The sequence below is a fragment of the Cordyceps militaris genome (assembly GCF_000225605.1).
Source record: "Cordyceps militaris CM01 unplaced genomic scaffold CCM_S00003, whole genome shotgun sequence".
NCBI lineage: Eukaryota > Fungi > Ascomycota > Sordariomycetes > Hypocreales > Cordycipitaceae > Cordyceps > Cordyceps militaris.
In genome coordinates, this window is record NW_006271971.1 from 3,588,925 (window position 1) to 3,613,904 (window position 24,980).

At 52.7% G+C, this 24,980-nt stretch overlaps 12 protein-coding genes across 12 annotated transcripts; 6 read left to right on the forward strand and 6 right to left on the reverse strand.

Annotated features, from left to right (window-relative positions):
- Nucleotides 1–1,243: 1,243 nt before the first annotated feature.
- Nucleotides 1,244–2,593, forward strand: CCM_04731 (integral membrane protein, putative; the record flags this gene model as incomplete). Its single annotated transcript, XM_006669877.1, has 3 exons — nucleotides 1,244–1,441; nucleotides 1,541–2,049; nucleotides 2,104–2,593. 3 exons carry the CDS (start codon nucleotides 1,244–1,246, stop codon nucleotides 2,591–2,593), a joined length of 1,197 nt encoding a protein of 398 aa, XP_006669940.1.
- A 793-nt stretch (nucleotides 2,594–3,386) lies between these two features.
- On the forward strand, nucleotides 3,387–4,387 carry CCM_04732 (U2 small nuclear ribonucleoprotein A'; the record flags this gene model as incomplete). The annotated part of the gene is made up of 5 exons (XM_006669878.1): nucleotides 3,387–3,465; nucleotides 3,549–3,589; nucleotides 3,657–3,917; nucleotides 3,974–4,108; nucleotides 4,169–4,387. The coding sequence occupies 5 exons, from the start codon at nucleotides 3,387–3,389 to the stop codon at nucleotides 4,385–4,387; spliced, it is 735 nt and encodes a 244-aa protein (XP_006669941.1).
- A 206-nt stretch (nucleotides 4,388–4,593) lies between these two features.
- Nucleotides 4,594–5,327, reverse strand: CCM_04733 (CBF/NF-Y family transcription factor, putative; the record flags this gene model as incomplete). The annotated part of the gene is made up of 4 exons (XM_006669879.1): nucleotides 4,594–4,913; nucleotides 4,977–5,067; nucleotides 5,125–5,210; nucleotides 5,243–5,327. The coding sequence occupies 4 exons, from the start codon at nucleotides 5,325–5,327 to the stop codon at nucleotides 4,594–4,596; spliced, it is 582 nt and encodes a 193-aa protein (XP_006669942.1).
- Nucleotides 5,328–5,565: 238 nt separating this feature from the next.
- CCM_04734 (voltage-gated chloride channel) lies at nucleotides 5,566–8,433 on the forward strand (the record flags this gene model as incomplete). Its single annotated transcript, XM_006669880.1, has 4 exons — nucleotides 5,566–5,644; nucleotides 5,739–6,290; nucleotides 6,347–6,414; nucleotides 6,466–8,433. The coding sequence occupies 4 exons, from the start codon at nucleotides 5,566–5,568 to the stop codon at nucleotides 8,431–8,433; spliced, it is 2,667 nt and encodes an 888-aa protein (XP_006669943.1).
- A 115-nt stretch (nucleotides 8,434–8,548) lies between these two features.
- Nucleotides 8,549–9,441, reverse strand: CCM_04735 (uncharacterized protein; the record flags this gene model as incomplete). The annotated part of the gene is made up of 4 exons (XM_006669881.1): nucleotides 8,549–8,887; nucleotides 8,940–8,975; nucleotides 9,033–9,129; nucleotides 9,245–9,441. The coding sequence occupies 4 exons, from the start codon at nucleotides 9,439–9,441 to the stop codon at nucleotides 8,549–8,551; spliced, it is 669 nt and encodes a 222-aa protein (XP_006669944.1).
- A 460-nt stretch (nucleotides 9,442–9,901) lies between these two features.
- On the reverse strand, nucleotides 9,902–10,405 carry CCM_04736 (transcription initiation factor iia small chain; the record flags this gene model as incomplete). Its single annotated transcript, XM_006669882.1, has 3 exons — nucleotides 9,902–10,054; nucleotides 10,153–10,300; nucleotides 10,359–10,405. 3 exons carry the CDS (start codon nucleotides 10,403–10,405, stop codon nucleotides 9,902–9,904), a joined length of 348 nt encoding a protein of 115 aa, XP_006669945.1.
- Nucleotides 10,406–10,755: 350 nt separating this feature from the next.
- On the forward strand, nucleotides 10,756–11,564 carry CCM_04737 (vacuolar ATP synthase 20 kDa proteolipid subunit; the record flags this gene model as incomplete). Its single annotated transcript, XM_006669883.1, has 4 exons — nucleotides 10,756–10,813; nucleotides 10,888–11,014; nucleotides 11,085–11,393; nucleotides 11,453–11,564. 4 exons carry the CDS (start codon nucleotides 10,756–10,758, stop codon nucleotides 11,562–11,564), a joined length of 606 nt encoding a protein of 201 aa, XP_006669946.1.
- Nucleotides 11,565–11,860: 296 nt separating this feature from the next.
- Nucleotides 11,861–13,983, reverse strand: CCM_04738 (gephyrin; the record flags this gene model as incomplete). The annotated part of the gene is made up of 3 exons (XM_006669884.1): nucleotides 11,861–13,536; nucleotides 13,584–13,662; nucleotides 13,717–13,983. 3 exons carry the CDS (start codon nucleotides 13,981–13,983, stop codon nucleotides 11,861–11,863), a joined length of 2,022 nt encoding a protein of 673 aa, XP_006669947.1.
- Nucleotides 13,984–14,571: 588 nt separating this feature from the next.
- On the forward strand, nucleotides 14,572–15,450 carry CCM_04739 (phosphoglycerate mutase; the record flags this gene model as incomplete). Its single annotated transcript, XM_006669885.1, has 3 exons — nucleotides 14,572–14,943; nucleotides 15,036–15,195; nucleotides 15,257–15,450. 3 exons carry the CDS (start codon nucleotides 14,572–14,574, stop codon nucleotides 15,448–15,450), a joined length of 726 nt encoding a protein of 241 aa, XP_006669948.1.
- A 226-nt stretch (nucleotides 15,451–15,676) lies between these two features.
- On the reverse strand, nucleotides 15,677–17,451 carry CCM_04740 (ATP binding protein, putative; the record flags this gene model as incomplete). The annotated part of the gene is made up of 5 exons (XM_006669886.1): nucleotides 15,677–15,891; nucleotides 16,037–16,154; nucleotides 16,294–16,956; nucleotides 17,006–17,331; nucleotides 17,388–17,451. 5 exons carry the CDS (start codon nucleotides 17,449–17,451, stop codon nucleotides 15,677–15,679), a joined length of 1,386 nt encoding a protein of 461 aa, XP_006669949.1.
- Nucleotides 17,452–17,810: 359 nt separating this feature from the next.
- CCM_04741 (Patatin-like serine hydrolase) lies at nucleotides 17,811–22,460 on the forward strand (the record flags this gene model as incomplete). Its single annotated transcript, XM_006669887.1, has 2 exons — nucleotides 17,811–20,919; nucleotides 21,103–22,460. 2 exons carry the CDS (start codon nucleotides 17,811–17,813, stop codon nucleotides 22,458–22,460), a joined length of 4,467 nt encoding a protein of 1,488 aa, XP_006669950.1.
- Nucleotides 22,461–22,682: 222 nt separating this feature from the next.
- On the reverse strand, nucleotides 22,683–24,459 carry CCM_04742 (aromatic-L-amino-acid decarboxylase; the record flags this gene model as incomplete). Its single annotated transcript, XM_006669888.1, has 2 exons — nucleotides 22,683–24,181; nucleotides 24,411–24,459. 2 exons carry the CDS (start codon nucleotides 24,457–24,459, stop codon nucleotides 22,683–22,685), a joined length of 1,548 nt encoding a protein of 515 aa, XP_006669951.1.
- Between the last annotated feature and the right edge of the window lie 521 nt (nucleotides 24,460–24,980).

Consider the following 24,980-nt stretch of genomic DNA (forward strand, 5'->3'; position numbering starts at 1 on the left):
TTGGGAATGGTGCCTCCAAGGATACGACTAGCGACTAGCTGCCGTCCACGTTGCACCTGTCCTGCTACCTACATAGGTAGTTGAACGAGACTAGAGAGAGGGCGCAGGGCCGCAGGGCAGACTGACAACATAGCGAGCTGAAAGTGTTCCACGCATAAGTGACCACGAAGGATAAGTAAAGCATAAAAAGTCGGACAATATAAAACTCAAATTGCTACTATACACAACAGAACACCTCGGCGCCCGTTGACCCCAGCCACAGGACTGCGGTGGGCTACATTTCACAGGAAATTGAAACTTGGCTGTGCTCCGTCTATTTGCCTTTTGTTAAGCGTCGCTAGTGTCCGTTCTACCAGCTCCAAAGCTGCCATCTGTACAGGTGTGACAGTGACAGGTCAATGAACTCTGACTTATCGTTTGTGACTGGCTTTATGCTCCTTTGCAAGATTTGTTGGGGAGAGAAGGAATGGAACTCCATGCGGAGATATCCAGTGACGGCTTTGTTCCAGAGGAGCAAATAAAGTAACCAGCCCTGACTCAGTGCTCGCAGGGGAACGGGCTGTTCTACAAATATCATTGGGTCGTTTACCGGCAGATGGCTCGAGAAACAGCCAAGGGTATGACTTGTTCCAAACTGGTGTGTGTGCACATGCTGATCACAATGCTCCATCGCGAACTAATTCATGTTAAACGGTGTTGCTTCCCGCCCCCATCCCTGACTAAATCCGGCGTGCGTGCTCAAAAACACCCCCCGACTCCGTAGTTCGAGGACTGTACATTGGTAGCTGAACGAGCCCGGGCTCTAGCCTCTGACAAGGCTCAGTAACTAACTGCTAACTAGATCAGATTGCCCACTATTACTTACAAAGGAACCAGGCGCAATTATTAACCCCCATTCCATTGCACTAGCCGAAGCAGCTTGTGGCGTCGTGAGACATGGACTCAGACGTCCACCGTTAAGGTGCCCATGCGCATCTTGACTAGTTAGTTCCCTTGGCTTCATCTTTCCAACTATTTCGATACATATACTCTTCCGCCTCCCACCAGCCCTCCCGCGCTCTTGACCCCAGCCCAGATCTGCATCTTCAACTTGACGACTCCCCTTCAGTTGTGATGGCTCAACGGCGCAGAGCCAGCGCCTGCCCGACCACCGAGACAGCCATCACAGACTGCCGGGCGGACAACAAATAAAGTCGGACCCTTGATTGACTGTCCGTGGTGCCGACGTCGAACTGCTCCCACCATGGCGACCGCGACCCCTTACGACCTTGTGGTAGCACAGCGCCGCCCGCCCATCACACCCGCCGGCGCCGGCCTCATTGCCACGGCCATTATCATGCCAGTCATTGCGACCCTGTGGACAATGGTCCGAGTTTGGACTCGGAAATTACGACGAGTTTCGGCGTGGTTTACTGAAGACATCTTGTGCTATCTTGCGGTCGTATGTCAACCCGGAATTGACCTGCAACGTGCTCGCCTTGTACTGACATGAGCTTGGCTAGGTTTTCTTCTGGGGTCTCGGGGTAAATTACATGTGCAGTACGTTGACCTACAGCACAGCAAGACATCTAGAGACTGGTCCGATGCTAACTTGTTGGCAGTGGTGATACTCGGTGGCGCTGGCAACCATCTCCCACGACTTACGGGAGGCGACTACCTCATGCGATTCTCTCAAACCACGTTCGCCGCTCAAGTGTTGTACGCCTTGGCTCTTGGATGTACGAAAATGAGCATCACATGGATGATCAAGCGCATCTTCTTCGATGGTTCTCACGCTTGGATACCATACTGCCTTATGGCTCTCAACTTTTGCTGGATGATGCAAACCATTTTGACCGGCGCCCTGTTTTGTCGACCCATTGCATTGAACTGGGATCAAGATACCCGAGGCTCGTGTGGCAACCGAAAGGCCGTGTTCTCTGCCGTCAGCATTGTCGATATTATCACCGATATCTTGATCATTGCACTCCCTGCCAAGATGCTTTGGGGGATCCAAATGCGGAGAACGTACAAGGTCGCTATTGCCTGCATGTTTGGTGCTGGTCTAGTGTAAGTTGTTGCCCCCAAACGGTATCAGTACCCGTCGTAGCTTACATGTTATAGCACCATTGCATGCACGGCTGTCCGACTGTACAGTGTCTTCACCCTTGATTTCTCCGAATTGACTTACAACCCTGTGTCAATCTCCATCACCTGTATGGTCCAATCCGGTGTGGCCATTATCGTTGCAAGTGCGCCTCTTCTCCGTCCCGCATTTGATCGAACCGTTGATTCGCTGTCCTACTCGTTTGGCCGTGGCTCACGAAAATCAAGAGCGTCCAATGAGAGATTGTCGCGCCGCAAGGGCTCGACTCATGCAAAAAACTCCACGTGCGCCTCGTCACTCAGCAAGAATGCGAAAGGCCCCTCCGGTTTCAAGCAATTAACAGAAAGCGAAGAGAATCTGCGATGGGAGCTGGATGTCATACATGCTGACAAGGGGAAGACGCTGACTGAAGTATCGAATGCGCCCTATGGTGACGGCATAGATGACGAGGAGCTACCATCCGGCCAAATAAAGGTCACGCAGTCTACACATGTTTCCCACGTATAGCAACACCACATATACCGATGCGGAGTTTGGGAATGATCTATTGGCGTTTTGTCATGTTTCAGTGGATTGACATGCCCAGGCAGCTTCACCAGGTCAGGAGTCTCGATAGTATAGAAGAGACGTATATAATTGCATCCAAGTTGGAAATGAGAGCAGTTAAGAAAAAGATAGCGAGAAAACTCGTCTCATTAACTCGCATACTTGTATCGAAGCCTGACTTTACTTTCCTTTTCAACACATGGCAGTCTCGCACTTTCCAAGTCACAACAAGCCAACGAACCATAAGCACAGTGCATCCAGATACATGAGATACAAACCAAATCATCAAATACTGATGGCGGCGTTACTTTTTATCCAACTATTAAAAAAAATAAAAACATCTTCAGCTTCTAGAATAAGTGCAAAGTGAAATCAGTCACGTGATCGAACTACTTCGTGGCAAGAACGGGAGCGCAGGCCGATCGAAAGGATGTAGAAATCTACAATTGCTTCGTCAGAAATATTTGGATCCAATATATACCGTGAATACGCTGATTCGTTTAATATAGTTTATATATTCTGTACCGCTGCAGCAACACAGAAACCACTAAGCTACTGGTACGCTCCTCTCGCGGATGTGCCCCGCCAAAGTTTTCGGCACCAAGCTTCAGCCTGGCGATTTTCCAGCAAAGTCTTGGGCCACGACGCGCGCACCGCAACAGCGCTTCCACCTACGGTAGCGACTTGACCCAGACAATACGAATCGATTCTCGGAAGCTCTTTACAGCATAATAGACGGTAACAAATAGCCACGATGAGGCTTACGGCAGACCTCATTCGGGATTCCCTTTCCTATCTCAACCCTCTCAAGGAACGAGAGCTTGATCTTCGAGGTGCGTTTGAAAAGAGCAGATACTACATGACTTGATGGCCTGGGGACAGGATATATTCATTCGTTATTTTTTGGCATTCGCAGGACACCGCATTCCCGCTATTGAGAACCTCGGCGCCGCAGGGGTGAGTCCTGACAGTCCATTATTCGCCGTGGGAGGGCCGCCGGACTGACCGTCTTCATTTCGCATAGCCACACGACTCAATCGACTTTACCGATAATGACATTCAAGTCCTCGCCAACTTTCCCCTCTCGCCACGCATAACAACCCTACTGCTAGCGCGCAACCGGGTCGCCAGCATCCACCCGACGATTGCAAAGTCTATCCCCAACCTGAAGAACCTGGTTCTCGCGTCAAACAATGTCGCAGAGCTGGCAGACTTGGACATCTTGGGAAAGATGTCCCGTCTGACACATCTGGTGCTGGTTGACAACCCTGTGACCAAGAGAGAAGTAAGGATGCCCCCTTCGCGTGACAATGTGGTTGGGGCGGATCTAACACCGTACAGAACTACCGGTACTGGATTGTTTGGAAATGCCCATCCGTACGCTTCCTCGACTACCAGAAAGTGAAGGAGGCAGAGCGGGAAAGAGGTCGCGAGCTATTCGGCACCGAGGAGGAGCCGACTGCGCTCGCTGCCAAGGTGAGTTCCTCGACCTTTCAACCCAGCTCAACGTGCAGTCATTAACCTCTACATGTTTAGATTATGGGCAAGAAGACGACGACTTTTGATGCGCCGGCAAACGGCGACGCAGAACCGCGCTCGAAGCTCTCGAGAATAAAGTTGACGGACGAAGAGAAGAGGAGACTACAGGAACGGATCAAGAAGGCGACGAGCTTGCAGGAAATTATCGCGCTGGAGAAGGAGCTGAATGAAGGACGCATACCGGCTGGCGTTCTCGGGGATCCTATGGAGGAGTAACTCGGCATAACTTGGGTTGCTTACTGGATGGTTTTATTTGCTTGAGGGGCTCTACATGCATTTGGTTCGGTCAGGCAAAAGCAACAGCCGGTGGTGTTATCGGATTTCTGCAGGTTCCTTGTTTTAAAAGGAAAAAAAATCTCATCCTTTTACCCCTATCACTTCCACGATAAGAGTACATACACTGCCCGAGCTGACGCGACTTACTACTGGCCACCCATGCTGACATCGTGGTTCCTGGGCTCTGCAGCCTGTCTCATTTCCAGCTCCAGTTGGTCATTTGGGTCATATCTATCATCCGACCGTAAAGCAAGGGTAAAGCTGGCCCTATCACCATTCACCCGAACGCTGCTGCTTCCATTTGCCACTTCTTGTGTAGCCTGAAGCCCTTCGTCCGAGGTGACATTTTCACCGCGAAGGTGGGCTTGCCTAGCGAGGGCCGCAGCCATAGCCTTTTTGAAAGGCACTGTCTTGGGGACAGTATCTTCCAGAAATTCGAGACTATCCTTATGAGAGACTGCGCTGGCTGGCAAAGTTGCGTTAGACCGGTGGCCCGTCTGTAGATCAAAATTGTGCGAGCACAACTTACCAACATCCTTGTACTGAATGTTCTTGCGCGGCTTTCTGTCTAGCTTGGCTTGAGTATGGGACTCGCTGGCGAGGTGCTGGACGAACATTTCCTACCAGAGTATTAGAGAAGATCAGCACCAAAGATGTGATTTTTGCAATAAACATACGGCGGCCAAAGTGATGACAAAGGCGGCATTGTTGGAGCACATGGCTACTTCAGGATCCTGGCTGATGATCTTCTTCACCCTCGACACTATATTGAAGTCAGCAAGAGGCGGCATATACATTGGGGTTGTGGCATCTGACGTGGAAGCTGAGTTTGCCCTGTAGGCTCCTTTCTAGGCGGAATCGCTGTCGTATTATAAGGCATGATGGATGTTGTGAATCAGAGTGGTTGGTAGAAATAGGCAGCGATGTATGGGCAGCGTGTCGGAAGTTTATCTCGTGCAAAAATATGGGCAAATGATATGTCTCGGGTCGCAAGATGGCAGTCGGGCATTAAGAAACTTGAAGACGATGAGGTGCCGGGTTGACGTGATGAGTACTATTAACCTAACGCGACAAAAGTGAAGGCGTGGAGTTGCAAGTGCTTTACGCGTTAACTTTACATGTGGTGGTGCGTGGGTCTGCACTTCCACCAACCGCGAAGCCCCTGTAACATTGCGCAACCTACAACCAACCTTCTGCGTCAGCCCAGCCTCGCAGCACTCACAATTTCGACAATCTACCGCCCATAGGGCACAACATGCGGCGCACATAACTGCACACAATCGCACAATAGAATCCGGTCCTTCGGTCAAGCCCCCAGCTACATCCGTCTTATCTTGGTCGAGGCTGCCCCGCAACAATGGTCCGGCTGCTGAGAAGATGAAATCCCCGACAGCATCATTCCGGTCGCAGCCTGGGCGGCGGCCGTCCATCAGCTCCCGGCTATCCTTTGCGGTGTCGCATGCCGAGTCTGGAGAGGCCATCGGCGCCACCGTGCCCGCGCAGGTGCAAATCGCCGAAGAAATCGCCGAGATTAAGCGATACGAAGACTTTACCACCATAGACTGGGTGCAGGACGCCGCCCGCGAACAAGCGAGACGAAAAGCGAAACAACGCCGCGCCGCTGGCCTGTACGCCCAGGGGCAGACGACCTGGCGCCATCGATTGTCACAGACATATGATGCTGCGCAAGGATGGATCGTCGTCACCATCATTGGGGCGGCCATTGGCCTGAATGCAGCATTCTTAAACATCATCACTGAATGGCTGGCTGATATCAAGCTGGGCCACTGCACAACCGCATTTTACCTCAACGAAAACTTTTGCTGCTGGGGCGAAGACAATGGTACGGTATTCCCGAACAGAGAGTCTTGGCCCGTTGCTCATGCTGATATTTTGCAGGTTGCGATCGATGGCACAAATGGACCGGCTTTGGCCCAATTAATTACTTTGTCTACATGGCCTTCGGGGTATGCAGGGTGACTCTTCTCGCGTAATCCACGCGTTGCTAACAATCACAGACCATATTTGCTTTTATATCTGCCACCTTGGTCCGATCATTTGCGCCCTATGCGGCTGGCTCAGGCATTTCGGAAATCAAGTGCATCATCGCAGGCTTTGTCATGAAGGGCTTCCTCGGATTCTGGACCCTCATCATTAAATCTATTGCCCTGCCGCTAGCCATTGCCTCTGGACTCTCCGTTGGAAAAGAAGGCCCCAGTGTGCACTATGCCGTCTGCACCGGCAATGTTATTTCACGACTGTTTACAAAGTACAAGAACAATGCCTCCAAAACGCGAGAGATTCTCAGCGCCTGTGCTGCTGCAGGCGTGGCCGTTGCCTTTGGCAGTCCTATCGGAGGCGTGCTGTTCTCTCTCGAGGAAATGTCCAGCTACTTTCCCCTCAAGACCATGTGGCGCAGCTACTTTTGCGCCCTGGTTGCTACTGCTGTTCTCTCAGCAATGAACCCATTCCGAACGGGACAACTTGTCATGTTCCAGGTCAAATATGACCGCGACTGGCATTTTTTTGAAATTTTGTTCTACATCATTATTGGTATATTTGGTGGCCTGTATGGTGCCTTCGTGATCAAGTGGAACCTGCGAGCACAAGCGTTTCGGAAGAAGTATCTCAGCAACTATGCGATCCTGGAAGCTACTTTGCTTGCCGCTGGAACTGCTCTGCTTGCGTACCCAAACGTCTTTTTGCGTATTGACATGACTGAGAGCATGGAAATCCTCTTCCTCGAATGCGAAGGCGGCGAGGACTACCAGGGCCTCTGTGATGCGGACAAGCGCTTTTGGAATATCATGTCGCTCATCACTGCTACCGTCTTGCGAATGTTTCTGGTCATTATCTCATACGGCTGCAAAGTGCCCGCTGGTATCTTTGTCCCCTCCATGGCTATCGGCGCATCTTTCGGACGAACAGTCGGCATCATTGTTCAGGCAATTTACGAAGCAAACCCAACCAGCGTTTTCTTCTCGGCTTGCAAGCCCGACGAACCCTGCATCACACCAGGTACCTACGCGTTTTTGGGCGCAGCTGCTGCCCTGAGTGGCATTATGCACATCACTGTCACCGTGGTGGTGATTATGTTTGAGCTTACGGGCGCTCTGACCTACATCTTGCCAACTATGATTGTGGTCGGCGTCACAAAGGCCGTGAGCGAGCTCTTTGGAAAGGGCGGTATTGCCGATCGCATGATTTGGTTCAATGGATTCCCATTCCTGGATAGCAAAGAGGATCACAACTTTGGCGTGCCAGTTTCGCAGGTCATGCGCTCCTCGGTGGTCTCGCTTCCTGCAAGCGGTCTAGCACTAAGTGAGGTGGAAGAACTTTTGGTCGACGATAAATACCAGGGTTTCCCGATTATTACGGATAGCAACACCAAGATTTTGGTCGGTTACATCGGCCGCACGGAGCTGAGATACGCGATCGATCGCATCCGACGTGAACGGCCTATGAGTCCGTCTGCGCGATGCCTTTTTACGCCACCACCCCCAGCCAACTCGGCAACCTCAGTTTCTACAACTGTCACTATGAATATGGATTCCATGTCCTCCACGTCTATAGACTTTGGTCGTTACGTTGATGCCACACCAGTCACTGCGCATCCACGGCTCCCCCTCGAAACAGTCATGGAGCTGTTTCGCAAGATTGGGCCCCGTGTTATCTTGATCGAATACCATGGCAAGCTGGCTGGGCTTGTCACCGTCAAGGACTGCCTCAAGTACCAATTCAAGGTGGAAGCCGAGGAGAACCCAAAGGATGACCAGCACATTATAGAGGGACAGGAGCAGTTATGGGGCGTTATTCGTCGCGCCAGCACTTGGATATCCGATCGTATACTGAGCGCTTCCAGAGGCAGGATTCGTCTAAGCGGGCAGTTCGACGAAGAAAGGCCAAGAAACCGAGGTGGCGCGATCCTGGATGGTGACGAAGACGTTGGCGATGAGGGGGTGGAAATGGAAAGACGCCAATCCTAATTCATATACACTTGGCAGTTATATCGAGCATCATTTTTCAAAAGCATAGCCGTGGTAGGCTATCGGGGAGTGTCATGATCAGCTACTACACAGTCTACAACACTAAAAGCTTGAATTATTGCACTGGCAGGTCCAGGACGTCCTCGGCATCTTGATCCCTGTATGCGAGCTCCGTTGCCTCCTCGGTGGCGTCGTGTTCGTCATGGACAATAAGGGGTTCTCTCTCCCTGGTAGCATCTGCGGAGACGGAATCATCACCGTCGTTTGTGCGTCCAGTAATGACGTTGCCAACGACGAGCAGAGAGGCCCCAGCCCACCAGAGAGGGGGTAGCCGTTCAGAGAAGACGGCAATGCCCAACAAAGCGGTGACAATGAAATTTGTCGAGGTATTCATGATGGAGACTTGAGTCGCCGATGTACCTCTGGCCAAGGCGGTCGTAAATAATGACCACATCTGGTAGAGGGTTAATAAACGTCCCGGAAGAATATTGAAATGTATGACTTACAACGCCGTTGAATACCAGGTTCAGGATAAAGAACATCTGTAGGGAAAGAAATCGTGAGTAGATCAATCTTGACACGGAGTTGCCAACACTTACGGCGCGAACCACATATTCAACAACATTCTCGTACTCTGACAGGCCCACGAGATTCGATATCGCATTGGAGAGGCGTGTCGTCAGCTCAGTTGTTGTTCTGTGATGTGTGAGTAGGAAATCGCCAGAGAGAGGCGTGGCAAGCGGCAGTGAGTGAGTGAAACATGTCCGCGTAGAGCACCTGTTCCGCGACGCCCGGGTTATCCCAAACTTACAATTTCGCAAAGGCGCCGTTGAAGGCGGCGCAGACGCCGCTGGCCATGGCGAAGAAGATCCATTGCGTCCGCGTGCTCCATTGAGCCGGCTCGGTGCCACCGGCTCGTTCCGTGGTCATTCTGGGCTTGCTGCGCGCAGAGTGTGGCTTCTCAGACGCGATCGTGTCTGAGGCTGGTTTGCGACGCTGTCGGACCATGGCAAATATATCATCAAGTTTCAAAAGGGCGCCCGCGGTAGGTATTGGTGCTGGATAATAGGGGGCGGCCGTAACGTCAATGGATGTGCCGGGAAGTTTCAGTGGACTGGCTAGCGGGGAGGAACTCCATCGTGTCACCACACTGACACCCCAATCTGAGGCACGCAGATTTGCCTCCGACGCATTACATCTTGGCTCCCGTGTATTTCAAGTTGATTTCATTTTGTCACATTTCCATAAAATATAGATAAAAAGAATGCTGATATCATGCTTGCGCCATCCGATAAGCTCCCGTCTAACCGTCTGATAAGACACCCCCAGCCGTGACCGTTGCACCAGTCTCCCGAGATCCATATATTGATGGAAAGATATAAACCAAATAACGCCGCTGAAGATGCACACAAAGCCGAGGCTCACGAGTCTAGTATTCACGATTAGAATGCCAACCGTACTGAGGTTTCTACGGACCCTCACCCGGTCGCTTCGCGTTGCAGCTGACAATCTTGACCTTGTCAGCCTGCACCGTATGGCTGCCGTTGTCCATCTTGAAGGTGACGTTCTTGATAAGGAATGTCCACACTTCGTCGCAGAGTCGGTAGGTATCGAGGCTTCCCTGTAGCACAGACAAAGGCAAAGGCAACTCGTTAGCAAATGTGCGTCCCTACTGCTGCCAGCCAGAGGCGCTACGGGGCATCTCTTTGGGCTTTGTACCTTGAACTGCAGGCGGCATCGGACGTTTTTCTGAAGCGCTTCCGTGATTGCCTGATCAAAATTTCCCAGGATCTTCATGGCCAGCTGCGGGTGGATGCGAGACTCGCTGATAAGGTCGTCGAGCGTATCCGTGAGCGCGAGGCCAATGCTGCAAAGGCCGGGTTAGCCAGAGTTCCGCCGCGCGCGCAGGCCAGTGGACTCAGTACCTGCTCCTGCGGTAGAGCTCATAGAACGATTGTGAACCGCTCGCCATGATGCCTGATTCCTTCCGCTTGGTTTATTCTCTTTGGGCGAAAATGGAACAGTGCAGCAAACGATATGTTGATCGCAGGTGCAGTGCAGGTGCCAAATTCCGATGACGCCAGGCACAATTGGAGATGGGTGAAGCTTGGCCTGCTGACTAATACTTTCGATCCTGCGGCCTCTCTCGTCATGTGACGTGCACCGTTAGTGGGTGCCTTGAACCAAGGTGTCTGAGCGGCGGCATTACAGGCGTCGCGCCAGATTGACTAGACCTAGAGCTCCGACAGCTTGCAAGCCAATGCCCTCAACAACGACGCAACGCCCTTGTCGTCACACTCCAACATCAAACAAGCCGGCGCAATGAGTCTCTACTATGGACTGGGCGGCATAGGGTCGTTTCTGACCGTTGTCCTATTATGTACGGCCTTTCCTTGGATGGACTAGGCATCCAGACCCTGGTTTGTGCTGAACGCAGCTGACGTCGTCGCCTAGATATGCTCTTTACCGGTGATGGCGAGTCCTTCAACGTCGGAGCTTTCCTCGAGAGCGTCTCACCCTTCGCATGGGCTGATCTGGGAATTGCTCTCTGCATCGGCTTATCGGTAGCCGGCGCGGCTTGGTGCGTCGAACTCTTCCCCCGACGTGCAGCAGGCTGCAATTTTGGAATTGGAATTACTAACGGACTGTAGGGGCATCTTCATCACCGGCTCCTCCATTCTTGGCGCAGCTGTCAAGGCTCCACGAATCCGAACCAAGAACCTGATTTCGATTATTTTCTGCGAAGTCGTTGCAATTTATGGCGTCATCATGGCCATCGTCTTTTCCTCCAAGATCGAAAACGTCTCTGGCCGCGACCTATACTCCGCCGATACCTACTATACTGGATTTGCTCTTTTCTGGGCAGGTCTTACTGTTGGCATGTGCAACCTTGTCTGCGGTATTGCCGTAGGCATCAATGGCAGTGGTGCGGCCCTCGCCGATGCTGCCGACGCCACATTGTATGTTTTGACTTGATGGATATGTCATGGTAGAATTCATCCGCTAATCGATATTCTAGGTTCGTCAAGATTCTAGTCGTTGAGATCTTCAGCTCCGTCCTCGGTCTCTTTGGTCTGATCATTGGCCTTCTTGTCGCGCAAAAGGCCCCCCAACTGGGCAAGACCGTTTGAGGTGGCAGGATATGTGTCTATTTCAGCAACGCCGAATCAATAAAGACATCTCAAGTAGCAATAATGAGTGGAGAAAATATATGCATTAGACTAACACGCGTGGTCTGGCGTTAGGAAAGGTCGGTCAGAGAAGCATATGCTTCCTGGATGTATTAATATATCCCTGGGTTAGCCGACATGTACATCAGCGCAAGGATCAATAAACTGCAAGATATTATCGTTTCAGTACGCGTTGCGCTTCTATCTCCAGTGACTACTTGGTGCCCTGCTTCTAGGCATAGCGGCTGGGTGGTCCTCTATGAACTCCTAACTGCATCCATCAAGAGGGCGTGAGCCTTGGAGCCCTTGTCCATTATTCCTCTGCCACTTGGCATGCATATCAATGCATTTGCAGACCGCAGGCTGCCGACTCTCGAGCTTCTCTGTCCTCCAGTACTGTTTGCCGTCAGCTGGCCATCGGCACCGACAGTCAGCACCGCGCGATGGTACTCAGGACGCGGATCCATGGGGAAGTCGTGGCCCAAAACCACGGGCACTCTAGGAAGGCCGACTGGATATATACCCGACTGCTTGTGGAGCGACGGGAGAACAAAGAGGTGAAAGGTCACAAGCGCCGAGGCGGGATTTCCGGGGAGAGAGAAGATGGCCTTGGACACGCGGCGGCCGGCATTATCCTTGACTGGGACGGTAGCAAATGTTGTTGGTTTGCCAGGCTTCATAGCGACACGGCCAAAATGAATCGTTCCTCCAAGAGACCGCTCAATGGTCGGCTTCAGGAGATCAAGCTCACCCATGGACACACCGCCCGTCGTGATGAGCACATCAGCCTGTCGCAGACCGGCGCGCAGAGTCTCCTCAAGGGCGTTGGACTTGTCTTTTGCGATGCCCAGATCAACCACTTCGTATCCCCACTCCTTTGCAGCTGAAATGAGCGTGATGCGGTTCGTATCGCGTACCTCGCCCAGTTTCAGTGCACCAGGCCGGTTGTACTCAATAATCTCATCGCCTGTTGATAGGATGCCGATGACTGGCCTTCTGTAGACGGAGGCTTCCGCCACTCCAACAGAAGCCAGAAGGCCGATTTCACCACCGACGCCAGAGATTTGCTCTCCTTTACCGAGGATGGTAGTACCTTGCTTGACGTCGCTGCCAACCTCGCGAACATTCTCGCCCTCTTTGACGCCTTCGGCCTGGATCTCCACTTCCTTTTCTTCCTTTCCGTCATTCGTCATACTCTTCAAAACAGTGTCCTCAACCATGATAACAGAAGTCGCCCCCGGAGGCAGAGGTGCACCGGTGGTTATTCTTGCAATCTGACCTTCCTGAAGAGCACCAATCTCTCCCGGCGCGGCATGTGAAACGCCAACGACGGGGAAAACGCCCTTCAAATTACCATCCTTTGGTGCAACAACGGCATACCCGTCGACAATGCTCGCTCTGAAAGCGGGAACATTCTCGCGTGCCTTGACTTCTTCAGCTAGGACGGATCCGATTATTTCTTGATCAATTTTTGAGCGCACAACCTCTGGCGGTGGTGTGAATTCGTCAATCATGGCAAGCGCGTCTTCGACGGATACCATGGGGTATGGTGATTCTCTATGGCGGCGTGTTGGCCCAAGAGATGGGTCGTTGGAAAGCGGGCTAGAGACTGGCCTCGTGTGACGGACTAGGTCGCCATGCCCATGCCCCTGGCTGTGACTGTGATCGTGTCCGTGGTGACCGTGTTCATGCGTATGCGAGTGGCCATGCGTATGAGAATGCTCATTTTCAATGATCCCAGCTTCCTTCTCCAGCTTCTTAGTACCACCAGAATGTAGCTGTCTGGAGTTAGCACCTGCAGCTTGTAAGCAGGCATGCGGCAGCGTCTTGATGATGGCCAGCAAGTTTTCTCTGGCTCCTTTAGGGGATCCTGGCAACGTGACAATAACAGTCTTGTTTCTTACGCCCGCAGCAGGGCGGGACATCATGGCGACTACATAGCTGTCAGCAGAAAGCCGCGAACGCTGGCGAAAGACCTACAAGGCGTGACAGCCAATGATGAAGACAGCATAGCATGAACTAGGCCAGGTGCTGGCTTATGAATTAAAGCCGAAACTGCCTGTGCTTATTCATCAGCATACATGATCCTATACAAAAAGAACACTCTCCGTACCTCAGGGGTAGTATCGGACACGGCGAACCCTGTGCCTCCTGTGGTGATGATGAAGTTTGGCGCATCAGGACCATCTGCCCACTGCATGATTTGCTTTTGAATATCAATGATATCATCGGAGACGATTCTTTCGTCCGCGACGACCCATCTCCCAGCGCCGTCAACATTGAACACTTCTCGGAGCACCGTAGCGGAGGCGTCTGTTGCGGGGTCCAGGGCCGCAGTGGTAGACACGATGAGGATAGCGGCCGTTAGTGAAGCATCCATGGTGGGGTTTTGGTTTCCAAACAAGAAACTTGTATTTGATGAAACCGGCTTGCAATTTCTTGGAGTTTGCGAGCTAAGCTTTGTCAAGAGAATGCGTCATCTATACACGTGCCACACCCCCACTGTATGCATAGTAGGGTGCTAGATAACCACAAGGCCACCATAGATAGCCATGAGGCCACGATCATGGCATATTTTACATTGAAGTATATTTAAATATAAAAAAAAACCTTACTACTTTTTAAATATTTTACATCTTATTATATAAAAAAGCTATTTATAAAAGAATTTAAGAATTTAATACTCAAAAGGGGTTCCTAACTCTTTCTATTTTAAGTATAATTTTAATTTTAGATATTATCTATCTATACTTATATTTAGTATAACTTTACGGCTTTTAGTGGCCGTATGGCTATCCAGCACCCTACTGTGCTGTGCATACAGTGGGGGTGTGGCACGTGTACGGAGTAGTGTAGACAATTTGTGCTGGAGCAGAGCTGTCTCGAAGCTTGTATCGAAGCTGCATCGAAGCTGTAGCAAGTTATCGGCAAGTCTATAGCGACACAGTTGGCGAAATTGCAGCCGTCCATGCCTCCTACCATTCACTGTGTCCGGCACGGGCAGGGCGTACACAACCTGTCTCATGACAACCACGACATGCCCGATCCCTCTTTGACGACGCTCGGCGAGGAGCAGTCACGAGAACTGGCCGAGAAACACGGTGGAGTGTTTGAAGGCGCTGAGCTGATTCTCGCGTCGCCGCTCCGACGAACCATCTCGACGGCGCTCTTGGCCTTCGAATCCATCCTGGATGGCGGCAGAAAAGTGGTCGCTTGGCCAGAGCTCCAAGAGGCTAGTGATCTGCCCTGCGATACAGGAAGCGACGTCGCAAAGCTGCAGGTAGAGTTTGATTCCTCCCCGGTAGATCTAACACTCGCTGTGCCCGGATGGGAAGTCAAGGTAAGAAGAGTTTAGATGGACTCCCCATCACCTTGCCCCATGCCGCGTCGTCTCGCGACAAGTGAGTTAATTCTAGTGTCTTTTGCTGTCAGACGGCGCAATCGGCCGCAAATTCAACCTCTCTTCTAGCTAGAGCAGCAAATGCCCGTGCTTGGTTGGCGAGGCGGCCTGAGAAAGAAGTCGTGCTAGTATCCCACGGCTGCTTTCTACATTTCCTCACTGATGACTGGGTTGGTTCGACATGCTCGCATAGTAAGTCTACGACCATGTCGCACACACGCATATCCCAATCTTATTCACCTCGAATTTGCAGTGACCAGCTGGAAGCATACAGAACTTCGCTCGTACAACTTTGTCGACGGCGGCGAGCACGGCCTATATCTTCAAGAGACGCCAGAGTCCCGGGAACGCCGGGGACTGTCACCGCTGGAGCCGACCCTAGCCGAGCGGTTCCGGCTCCGTGACATAGCAATCCAAAACTGGATCAAATGTGGTGTCATCTCATAGGCGTTGGTATTATCTTTACTTTCTATTATCCCTCTACTCCGTATAAGCTATGTTAGCTGCGCTGTATTTTATGTGTCACCACATTAATACTCCACAGTTCAGCGCCCCACCTGTTGCCCTGGATCGCGGCCAGCCTTCTAACTAAAACCTCGCTGTGTTTTCACACCTCCAGTTGCGCGTCACTCATCGTATCGCCGCCAGCAGTTAGTGAAAGCGGAAATCCCAACTAGTCGTCATGGTTCGCATAAAGGAGAGGTATCTCCTGGTAAACATCATTTACCCGCCAGAGTCTGCCAGCAAACATAAATCCGCCGTGCCATCTTTCGTGGTGCAACATCAACCCACAATCGAAAATCTCACAGCCCAGCTTCTTTTGAAAGCCATTCGCAATGGGGTCGCTCAGCTTTTCGGCGACCATGGATTGGGAGCCGTTGGCGGAAACTTAGCAGGTATGTATATATCTCTACACGGTGCGTGGTAAACAACATCCCTAATCATGAACAGTCAAATACTTATCGCTGGCCACATCAACCATCATTCTTCGGTGCCACAGGGAGCACTACCGCATGCTTTGGGCAGCGCTTACTCTCATGGACCACATTCCAGTCAAGGATGGACGTCCATGCACCTTTCGGGTTGTGCGAGTAAGCGGTACGATACGAAAAGCTGAGGAGGAAGCAATTCGCCAGGCACGTGCCTTGATCCTAGCAGCCAACGATGGCAGTGCGCTCAGCGCATTTCTACCTGTCGAGTCAGTTGACAACCAGACAGATGGTGAAGCAGAGGATGAAGTTGTGGAAATGGTCAGCGACGATGGCTGACGGGGTATCATTGTTTCCTAACTACTTTGATGCCACTATCAGCTGGGATGGACATGTCCCCAAAATCAGGGTCCATCTCAGGATTGCTCGGCGCCGATGGTTGCGGCGGCTGTATATCCATGTCCATGGCCTGTTGTTCCTGCTCGCGCCGAGCCTCCGCCTCCGCCTCTTGTTCCATCCGGTCATATTCATCTTTCTGGTCTATCCATCGCTCTTGGATGTCTTGAACATCCATCATTGATGCCTCATTCCGCATAGTCACTGCCCACACGGTGTCGTTTGCGCCCTCAGCGCTGCCAAATACATAGCCGCCGGCCCTGTCTATAACCCGAAGAAGGTGTGTCATGCTCTTCTTATTCTCGACTGCCAGCACCTCATAGCGCACCAGACCATAGCTTTCGATCATATTTGCAATGGCCTCGTGCAGTTTACCGAACTTGTCGCTTCGCAAAACGGGAGACTCGGCCTCCAGATAGGGAGTCAAATATGTAAGGTCATCGACGTCGGTATAGTATTCGAGGTTGAAAGGAAGCTCGTCATAAGAGGCGACTTTGTCGATTTTCGAGAGAACGTTCACATGCGGCATATCCATTTGGATCATGGCGCGGAGGGAGAGGAGAACATTCGAGACGTATAGAGACGGTTGGCTGAGGCAAATCGAATCGGACAAATGAACGGCAACAAACTTGACAATGTTAGCATAGGTCGCTTCCAGAGCCGACTAGAATACCCACCCGAAAGCTGCGTTTTTGCAGCTTGAAGAATATGTTGCGCAGAGAATTGTGATGTGTATATAGCTCCACTTGGCCAGGGCAATCAAATATGATATAGTCCTGGTCAAATTCTTTCAGACCTTCTTCTAGCCACTCGTAGTTGTGTTCCAGCTCTTCGAGAGCATATAAGATGCCGCCATTGGGGCCGAGTCTGTCCTCTCGCATGATGTCTTCGAGCTTGACGAGGCTTCGGATGTCCAGGGCGCAGGGGTAGTTGGTATGCTCATTTGCTGGATCGAGATTCACGACGGAGCATGCGCGCCCGATTGCGCCCATGAATTGATGCACTGTCGCCAAAGTTAGCCCTTGGTGATGTAGCTAGTGGTGGGCGTTTGTGACGTACTCCCATCGCAGTAGGTGCTCTTCCCCGCACCAGGGCTACCTAGCACGAGCTGAGCAAAAGGCATTGAGGAGATTATCTCGGGATTCCAGTCCAGAATTACTCTAGAAGCTTATTTGCGACGAAATTTGACCTTGGATTGCAGCATGAGCTAGATGAATGGACTCGGTTTGACCTGTTTACAGCGCGTGCCCCTCCAAAGTCACCCAACTTTTTGGTGGGGCTACCACTGGGGCGGCGGAACCTCGGGCTAAACAGCGTTGAACTCAGCTTAATTTCAACAAGCTCTCCTAATAAAAGCTACCTAGGTAGTTTTCCCTTACCCACGCAAAAATCTCCTCAGCTGTTCCGCCACGCAGCTTCTTCGCTGACTGGCACGCCAGCCTGCATGATGCTCTGCCACCGCGTCGGAGATCATAACCAGCCATGGCGTCCGACTTATCCACTGCTGCCACTCTGGCGGGCAGTCTCACTGTCGACATGAGCACTTCCACCGTCGAGCTTGCCCCCAAGGCTGGCTTTGGCTGGTTCGGCATCCTTGGCTGGATCATCCTCACCGCGATCAACCTCGTGTCCATGACCCTCTACTGGGCCATCCGCATCGTCACCATAACTGTTCCCAGCTTGCTCTACGCGCTGCTATCCGCTAGCTGGACGGTGACGATGAATGCTACCACACTGTATGTCTTTAACTGCTCTCTGCTGCTGCTGCCAGCTCTAACGCCTTTCAGCATCTTCATTATGGTAGCGATCGCATCGGCTGTTAGCTGGGTTGTGAGATACCGCATTCTGAATATGTACTCGCGACTACCGCCCGAGCCTCAACGCAAGGAGCCAGATATCGACCTCTTTCCTGATACCCATGAGGAAGGAATGAAATCTGGGCTCTCCAATTATCTGGATGAGTTTCTAAGCGCCATAAAGATATTTGGTTATCTTGAGAGGCCCGTCTTCCACGAATTGACCCGAAGCATGCAAACCAGGAAACTGATTGCAGGAGAGACGATCAATCTGGAAGAGGAAAAGGGCTTCTGCATTGTTGTTGACGGTCTAGTTGAGATCTTCGTCAAAACTGGCCAAGATGCCCGCAATTCTGGCCACTCTTCCGCTGAGCAGTCTTACCATGACTCCTCTGAAGACGAAGAATATATGGCTAGAGGCCAGCAAAACTACCACCTCCTAACGGAAGTGAGGAACGGCGCACCCATGTCTTCGCTGTTTTCCATCATGTCTCTCTTTACCGAGGACGTCAAGCTCAAGGTTGCGGATGACAACGAAGTCCAGCCAGAAGGCCCGGATTCTGGCCAATTCGTCCCAACGTCAATGCCAAATACGCCAAATCTGAACGCCAGGTCCGGACGGCATCCTCTTGTGACAGACCACGAGACACAGCCGCAGACACCACTTAGGGCTACTGGATCGGGTATCCCTCCAATGTCACTCAATGATACAGTGCCCGCCATCCACCAACCACCACAAAGACCGAAGGCACCGAAGCGTCGCGTATCGCAATCGGTTCATCCTGACATCATTGCCCGTGCGACGGTCGACACTACAATTGCTATCATACCTGCTCAGGCATTCCGAAGGCTCATCAAGATTTACCCCAAAGCCACTGCCCACATTGTTCAAGTTATTCTTTCTCGATTCCATCGCGTCACTCTCGCTCACGCCTTCAACTATCTCGGATTGACCGGCGAAGTCTTTCAAACGGAGAAGAACATTCTCAAGTTTACTTCTTGCCAACTTCCCAACGCATTGCGCGGAGATGCTCTCTCACGACTGAAGGCAAAGTTCAAGCGTGAGCGGGAACGAATGAAGGACAGCCAGGAATCAAAAGGCATCGCGCTTCACAACTCAACCATCATTCCTCAGCGTCACTCCAGCACGACTCTCCGCAAAGAGATTGTTAAACATGCTGTAGCTAAGCAACGCACCTCGTCCATGTCTAGCAATGTCGGCTCGCCGAAGGAACGGCCTCCCCATCAACACAAGGCACAGCCTGGCGACCTATTGACCGACATAAACCAAGCTCGCAACGGTCACAGGCAGTCAGACTTGGATCCCAAGACGCCACTTGCTCAGCGATCTTTCAATCCCTTCGATTCAGAGAAGCATGCACGAATCTCTGTGGACCCACGAGATCTCGCCGAAGAAGATGGCCTGTTCCGCACCTGCATCCTCGAGTGCATCTTGAAGACCCTAGGCCTCGATAACGGTGGTACGACCTCTAGAGAGCCGGAATCATTAGAGGCATCCCCCCGTATTGGCTACATGGATCAGCGCCGAGCACGGGGAGTCTTTCCGAGTAACGCTTTTGGGTTTATGGGGCCATTTGAGACGTCTATCGACGGCGAAAGTGAATCTGTCACCTCTAGCAATATGGGATTGCACGGGACCCCCAGTGCTGCTATGCTCTCGCAAGGGATGAAGAATGAGATGGAAATCGTATTCTTTCCGAAGGGCTCTATCCTTATCCAGCAGGGAGAACGAAGCCCTGGCATATACTATGTTGTGGATGGATTCCTGGATATCAGTGTCAGCCAGCAACCATCCCGAGAGATGTTGCACAAGACCAGGCCGAAATCCCCTGAGACGAAGAGTCCAGACAGGCCGAGCGGCGGAGGGAGCCACGAGCGTTCCCAAACTCATAAACACACAAGCCATCGGCGCAGCGTTGCGTGGGTGAAGCCTGGTGGCATTGCGGGCTACATTGGGGGTGTTTCGTCGTATCGTTCTTACATTGACGTGGTGGCAAAGACCGACGTTTATGTCGGCTTTCTTCCCCGTGCGTCATTGGAACGGATTATTGACAAGTATCCCATCATTCTGCTCACTATGGCAAAGCGATTGACCAGCATTTTGCCACGTCTGATTTTGCATATTGACTTTGCCCTGGAATGGGTACAAGTCAACGCAGGCCAGGTCATTTTCCACAATGGCGATGAAAGCGAGGCTATATACGTGGTGTTAAACGGTCGCCTCAGGCTCGTCGAAGAACGGAAGGATGGTGGTGTGGAAGCAAAAGCCGAGTACGGTCAAGGCGAAAGTGTCGGAGAGCTCGAAGTGCTTACAGAAACCGCTCGCCCCGGAACTCTGCATGCTATTCGCGATACGGAGCTGGTTAAGTTCCCACGCACATTGTTTAACAGTCTCGCGCAAGAGCATCCCAACATCACTATCAAGATCTCCAAGATTATTGCGGCCCGCATGCGTGCCATGATGGACGATCCAATGAATCTCGTCGGTGCGGATGCCGGCTCCGGTGCCATTCGAAACCATGGCAAATCCACGATGAATTTGCGGACTGTCGCAATTCTACCCATCACGGCAGGTGTACCTGTGGTCGACTTTGCCAGTCAGCTCATGAATGCACTCTCGCAAATGGGCATGCCGAATGGTGCTACGTCACTCAACCAAGCTGCTATCTTGAACCACCTAGGCAAGCATGCTTTCAGCAAAATCGGAAAACTACGTCTGTCCCAATACTTGGCCGATTTGGAAGAAATGTATGGGCTTGTAGTTTACGTGGCTGGTAAGATTTATTTGTTTTTGTTCTCGTTTTACACCAATCGAATGATGAGTAATCCTAAGCCAAAGGCACCGCCGCTGATGGTTCTTTAACTCTAATTTTTTCCTGACACGATTGACAATTGCACATTTCAAAATTTCCCCTTTCGATTTTGACAGAAACTAATGTCCCATTTTCTCGTTACAGATACCAGCGTCAACTCGCCTTGGACGCAGACCTGCATCGCACAGGCTGACAGTATTCTTCTGGTTGGCTTGGCGGTATCGTCACCGGAAATTGGCGAGTACGAGCGGTTCATGCTTGGAATGAAATCAACTGCATGGAAATCATTGGTACTGCTACATGCTGAACGATTTTCAAAATCTGGGTTGACAAGATCATGGCTACGAAACCGTATGTGGATCAACGGTGGTCATTTTCACATACAAATGGCTTTCACAGAAAGCGAAGTGAGGGTAATACCAACTTCGAAGAAACTTGGCCAAACGCTCAAGCAACAACTGCAAATTCTGCAGACCGAGATTCAAAAGTACACGACAAAGAAAGCACAGAGCTATTACATTCCTGACTCACCGATGAAGAGCGACTTCCATCGCCTGGCCCGTCGACTCTGCGGCAAGTCTATTGGTCTGGTCCTTGGTGGTGGCGGGGCGCGCGGCATTTCTCATATCGGCATCATCAGAGCAATTGAGGAAGCAGGTATCCCTATCGATATCGTAGGAGGCACATCTATAGGTGCCTTTGTAGGGGCTTTGTATGCGCGCCACGCCGACGTGGTGCCCATGTTTGGCTTGGCGAAGAAATTTGCTGGGCGCATGGCGAGTCTCTGGCGTTTTGCCCTGGACTTGACTTACCCGTCTGCCTCTTACACCACGGGCCATGAGTTCAACCGAGGCATCTTCAAGGCTTTCGGCAAGACGCAGATCGAAGACTTCTGGCTCGAGTTTTACTGCAATACCACCAACATCACGAAGAGTCGAAATGAGTTCCATACCAGTGGATACGCGTGGCGTTACATCCGCGCCTCCATGTCTCTTGCTGGTCTGCTTCCACCTTTGTGTGATGAAGGCAGTATGCTGCTTGACGGTGGCTATGTCGACAATTTGACTGTCTCACATATGAGAGGCCTGGGGGTCTCGAGCATCTTCGCCATCGACGTTGGTGCTGTGGATGACGACACACCGCAAACGTACGGCGACTCGCTGTCGGGCATGTGGGCGTTTTTCAATCGCTGGAATCCATTCTCATCGCACCCCAACCCGCCTACGCTGGCCGAAATTCAAGCGCGTCTTGCGTACGTCTCCAGCATTGACGCTCTGGAGAGCGCCAAGCTGATTGAGGGGTGCATCTACATGCGTCCTCCGATTGAGGCGTATGGCACATTGGATTTTGCCAAGTTTGACGAGCTGTACCTTCTTGGGTACAAATACGGCCAGGATTTCATGAAGAAGCTGCGCGAGCAAGGCAAGCTGCCTTTGTCGGAAGAGACGGAAGCGAAGCAGTCGATGCGGCGCACCACAGCACGCAGACGAGCAAGCATATAGACATAGACATAGATAACCCAGATGTATGATTATTGCAGAGTATACGATTAGCACGCATCAATACATGTATCAACTGGTCATGATATTCATTGGTCTACTATTTAGTGATGCATCATGATGTAGGTATAGTCGAACATGTAGGCAAAATCTCTGGCAATATATGTACCGAAGTATGGCGAAATCATTTCTTGAGCTATGCACCATGACAATACGCCGTGTCTACTACGCTTTGGCCAGCAGCGCTTCCGTCTCCTTGACAATCAGGTCAAACGTGGCCTGGACGTGCTCCTCGCGCACCGCAGCCGTGCTGGTGGACACGCGAATGGCAAAGACGGCATTGACGACGGTGCTGGTGAGGTAGACCTGGCCGGACGCGTTGAGGGTCTCGTAGAGGGTCTCGGTGCGGGCGTTGCGCTCGTCGTCGTCGGCGCCGACGACGCGAAACGAGACGAGGGCGAAGCGGGCGGGCGTAAACGAGACAAACAGGTCCGGGCGGGCGGCGAGCTTGTCGTCGAGCGAGCGGCCGAGGTCGATGCCGCGCTGGACGTGGGCGCGCAGTCCGGCGAGGCCGTAGCTGCGCAGGACAAACCAGAGCTTGAGCGAGCGGAAGCGGCGGCCGAGGGGCACCTGCCAGTCGCGGTAGTCGGTGACGAGGTCCGAGTCGCTAAACTCGTTGCGCAGGTAGGCGGGCTTGATGCTCAGCGCGGTGATGAGGTCGGCCCGGGACCGCACCCACACGGCGGAGCAGTCAAACGTGGTCAGCAGCCACTTGTGCGGGTTGAAGTTGAACGAGTGGAAAGCGGCGAGCGGCGGCGTCAGGTGCTGGTACTCTGGGAGGATGAGCGCGGAGCCGGCAAAGGCGGCGTCGACGTGCACCCAGACGTTGCCCTCGGCGGCGGTGGCGGCAGTGCCGTTGGTAGTGGTGGTGGTGGTGCCGTTGTTCTGTGCGCTCGTGTCGGCGGCGGCCAGAGTCGCCGCAATGCCGGCAAAGTCGTCGACGGCACAGACGTCGGTGGTGCCGAGCGTGGCGGTCAGATAAAACGGTTCGAGGCCCTTGGCGCGGAGCTGGGCGAGCTTGTCCTGGAGAGCCGGGCCGGTCATGGCGTAGCCGCTGGCCTCGTCGACGGGCACGGTGTCGAAGCGGACGCCGAGGACCTGGGCGGCCTTTTTGGTGCTCGAGTGGGCGCCGGCGCTGCCGAGCGCGACCATTCTGCTGCGGTGGCGCCACATCTGCTCGTCCCTGTCCTCGCCGTCGGGCAGGTGGGCGGTGACGCGGGCGAGGTAGCGGTCGCGGGCGGCGACCATGACGGTGAGGATGGCCTCGGAGGCGCTGCCGTGGAGGACGCCGCCGCCGTGGGTCGGCCCGCCGGAGAGGTAGCAGTCGGGCAGGGCGAGGGCCTTGGCGAGCCAGTCGAGGACGACCGTCTCGAGCTCGGTGACGGCCGGGGAGCAGATCCAGTTAAAGTGCGCGCCGTTGAAGGCGTTGGACCACATCTCGGCAATGTTGGCCGGGTGCGAGGCCGTGCACGCGAAAAAGGCCATGAAGCCCGGGTGCGCCCAGTGCGTGATGCCCGGCATAATCTTGGACTGCACGTCGGCCACAATGGCCTCCATCGACTCGCCCTCGAGCGGCGCCGCATCGGGCAGCAGCGGCCGGAGGTAGCCGGGCCGCACGTCGGCGAGGACGGGGCGCGACGGGATCGATTCGTAGTAGTCGGCGACTGCGGGACACACAAGTTTTTAGCTAGGGGAGGGAGAGGGGGGGTTGCGATTTCTCGGAGCGCCGACAGATGGGCGACGAACTTGGTCATGGTGGGGGAGGGGCAGCGCGACCATGGGCAAGGGCACAAGACGCGGGGGGGTGGCAGCGAGATTCCGCTACCAATTGCGTGGAAAGAAAGCAAGGGGAGGAGAGAGGACAGGGGGGGGGGGTCTGTTGGTCTCACATACTGTCGTCGACGGCCTTTTTGGCCTGCTTTCTATATTCGTTAATGTCCATGACGGTTGTTGCGGAGTGAACCGAGCCTGTTTGGCGCAGACAGCAGAGAATGATGCCAACGACGCTCTCTCTTATATCTCCAGAGATGCCTTTGTGCACCACAGTTTATATGCAGACTGATCGGCACTGTCACGGCAAGTGGCAAAAGGGCCGAGATGTTCGTCCAATGTCAAAGCTAGGTCACCAAAGGGCGCAGAAGCACACGAGACGTCCATGGGAATGGCGCGCGCGGAATCAGAGTTCCGAAGGTTTTGTGTGGTGGGTTTTGACTTACTTGCTCCGCCCTCGCACCATGTGTGGGGGAAACCGAATGAGTGGAATGAGCAAAGGCTGAATTGAATGCTGAATGCTCATAGTCGGTCAGCTTGGGGCTGGTGCTACGGTGAGGTGAATTGGAAGCGTTAATTATTCGCTAAAAAGGAACTAGGTTTGTAGAAAAAAAAAGAAAAGATTCGACTTGATAAAGATTGCCTGGTGCAGCCGCACATGATCTGCGCGCCTTCGCATGAGAAAAGAAAATG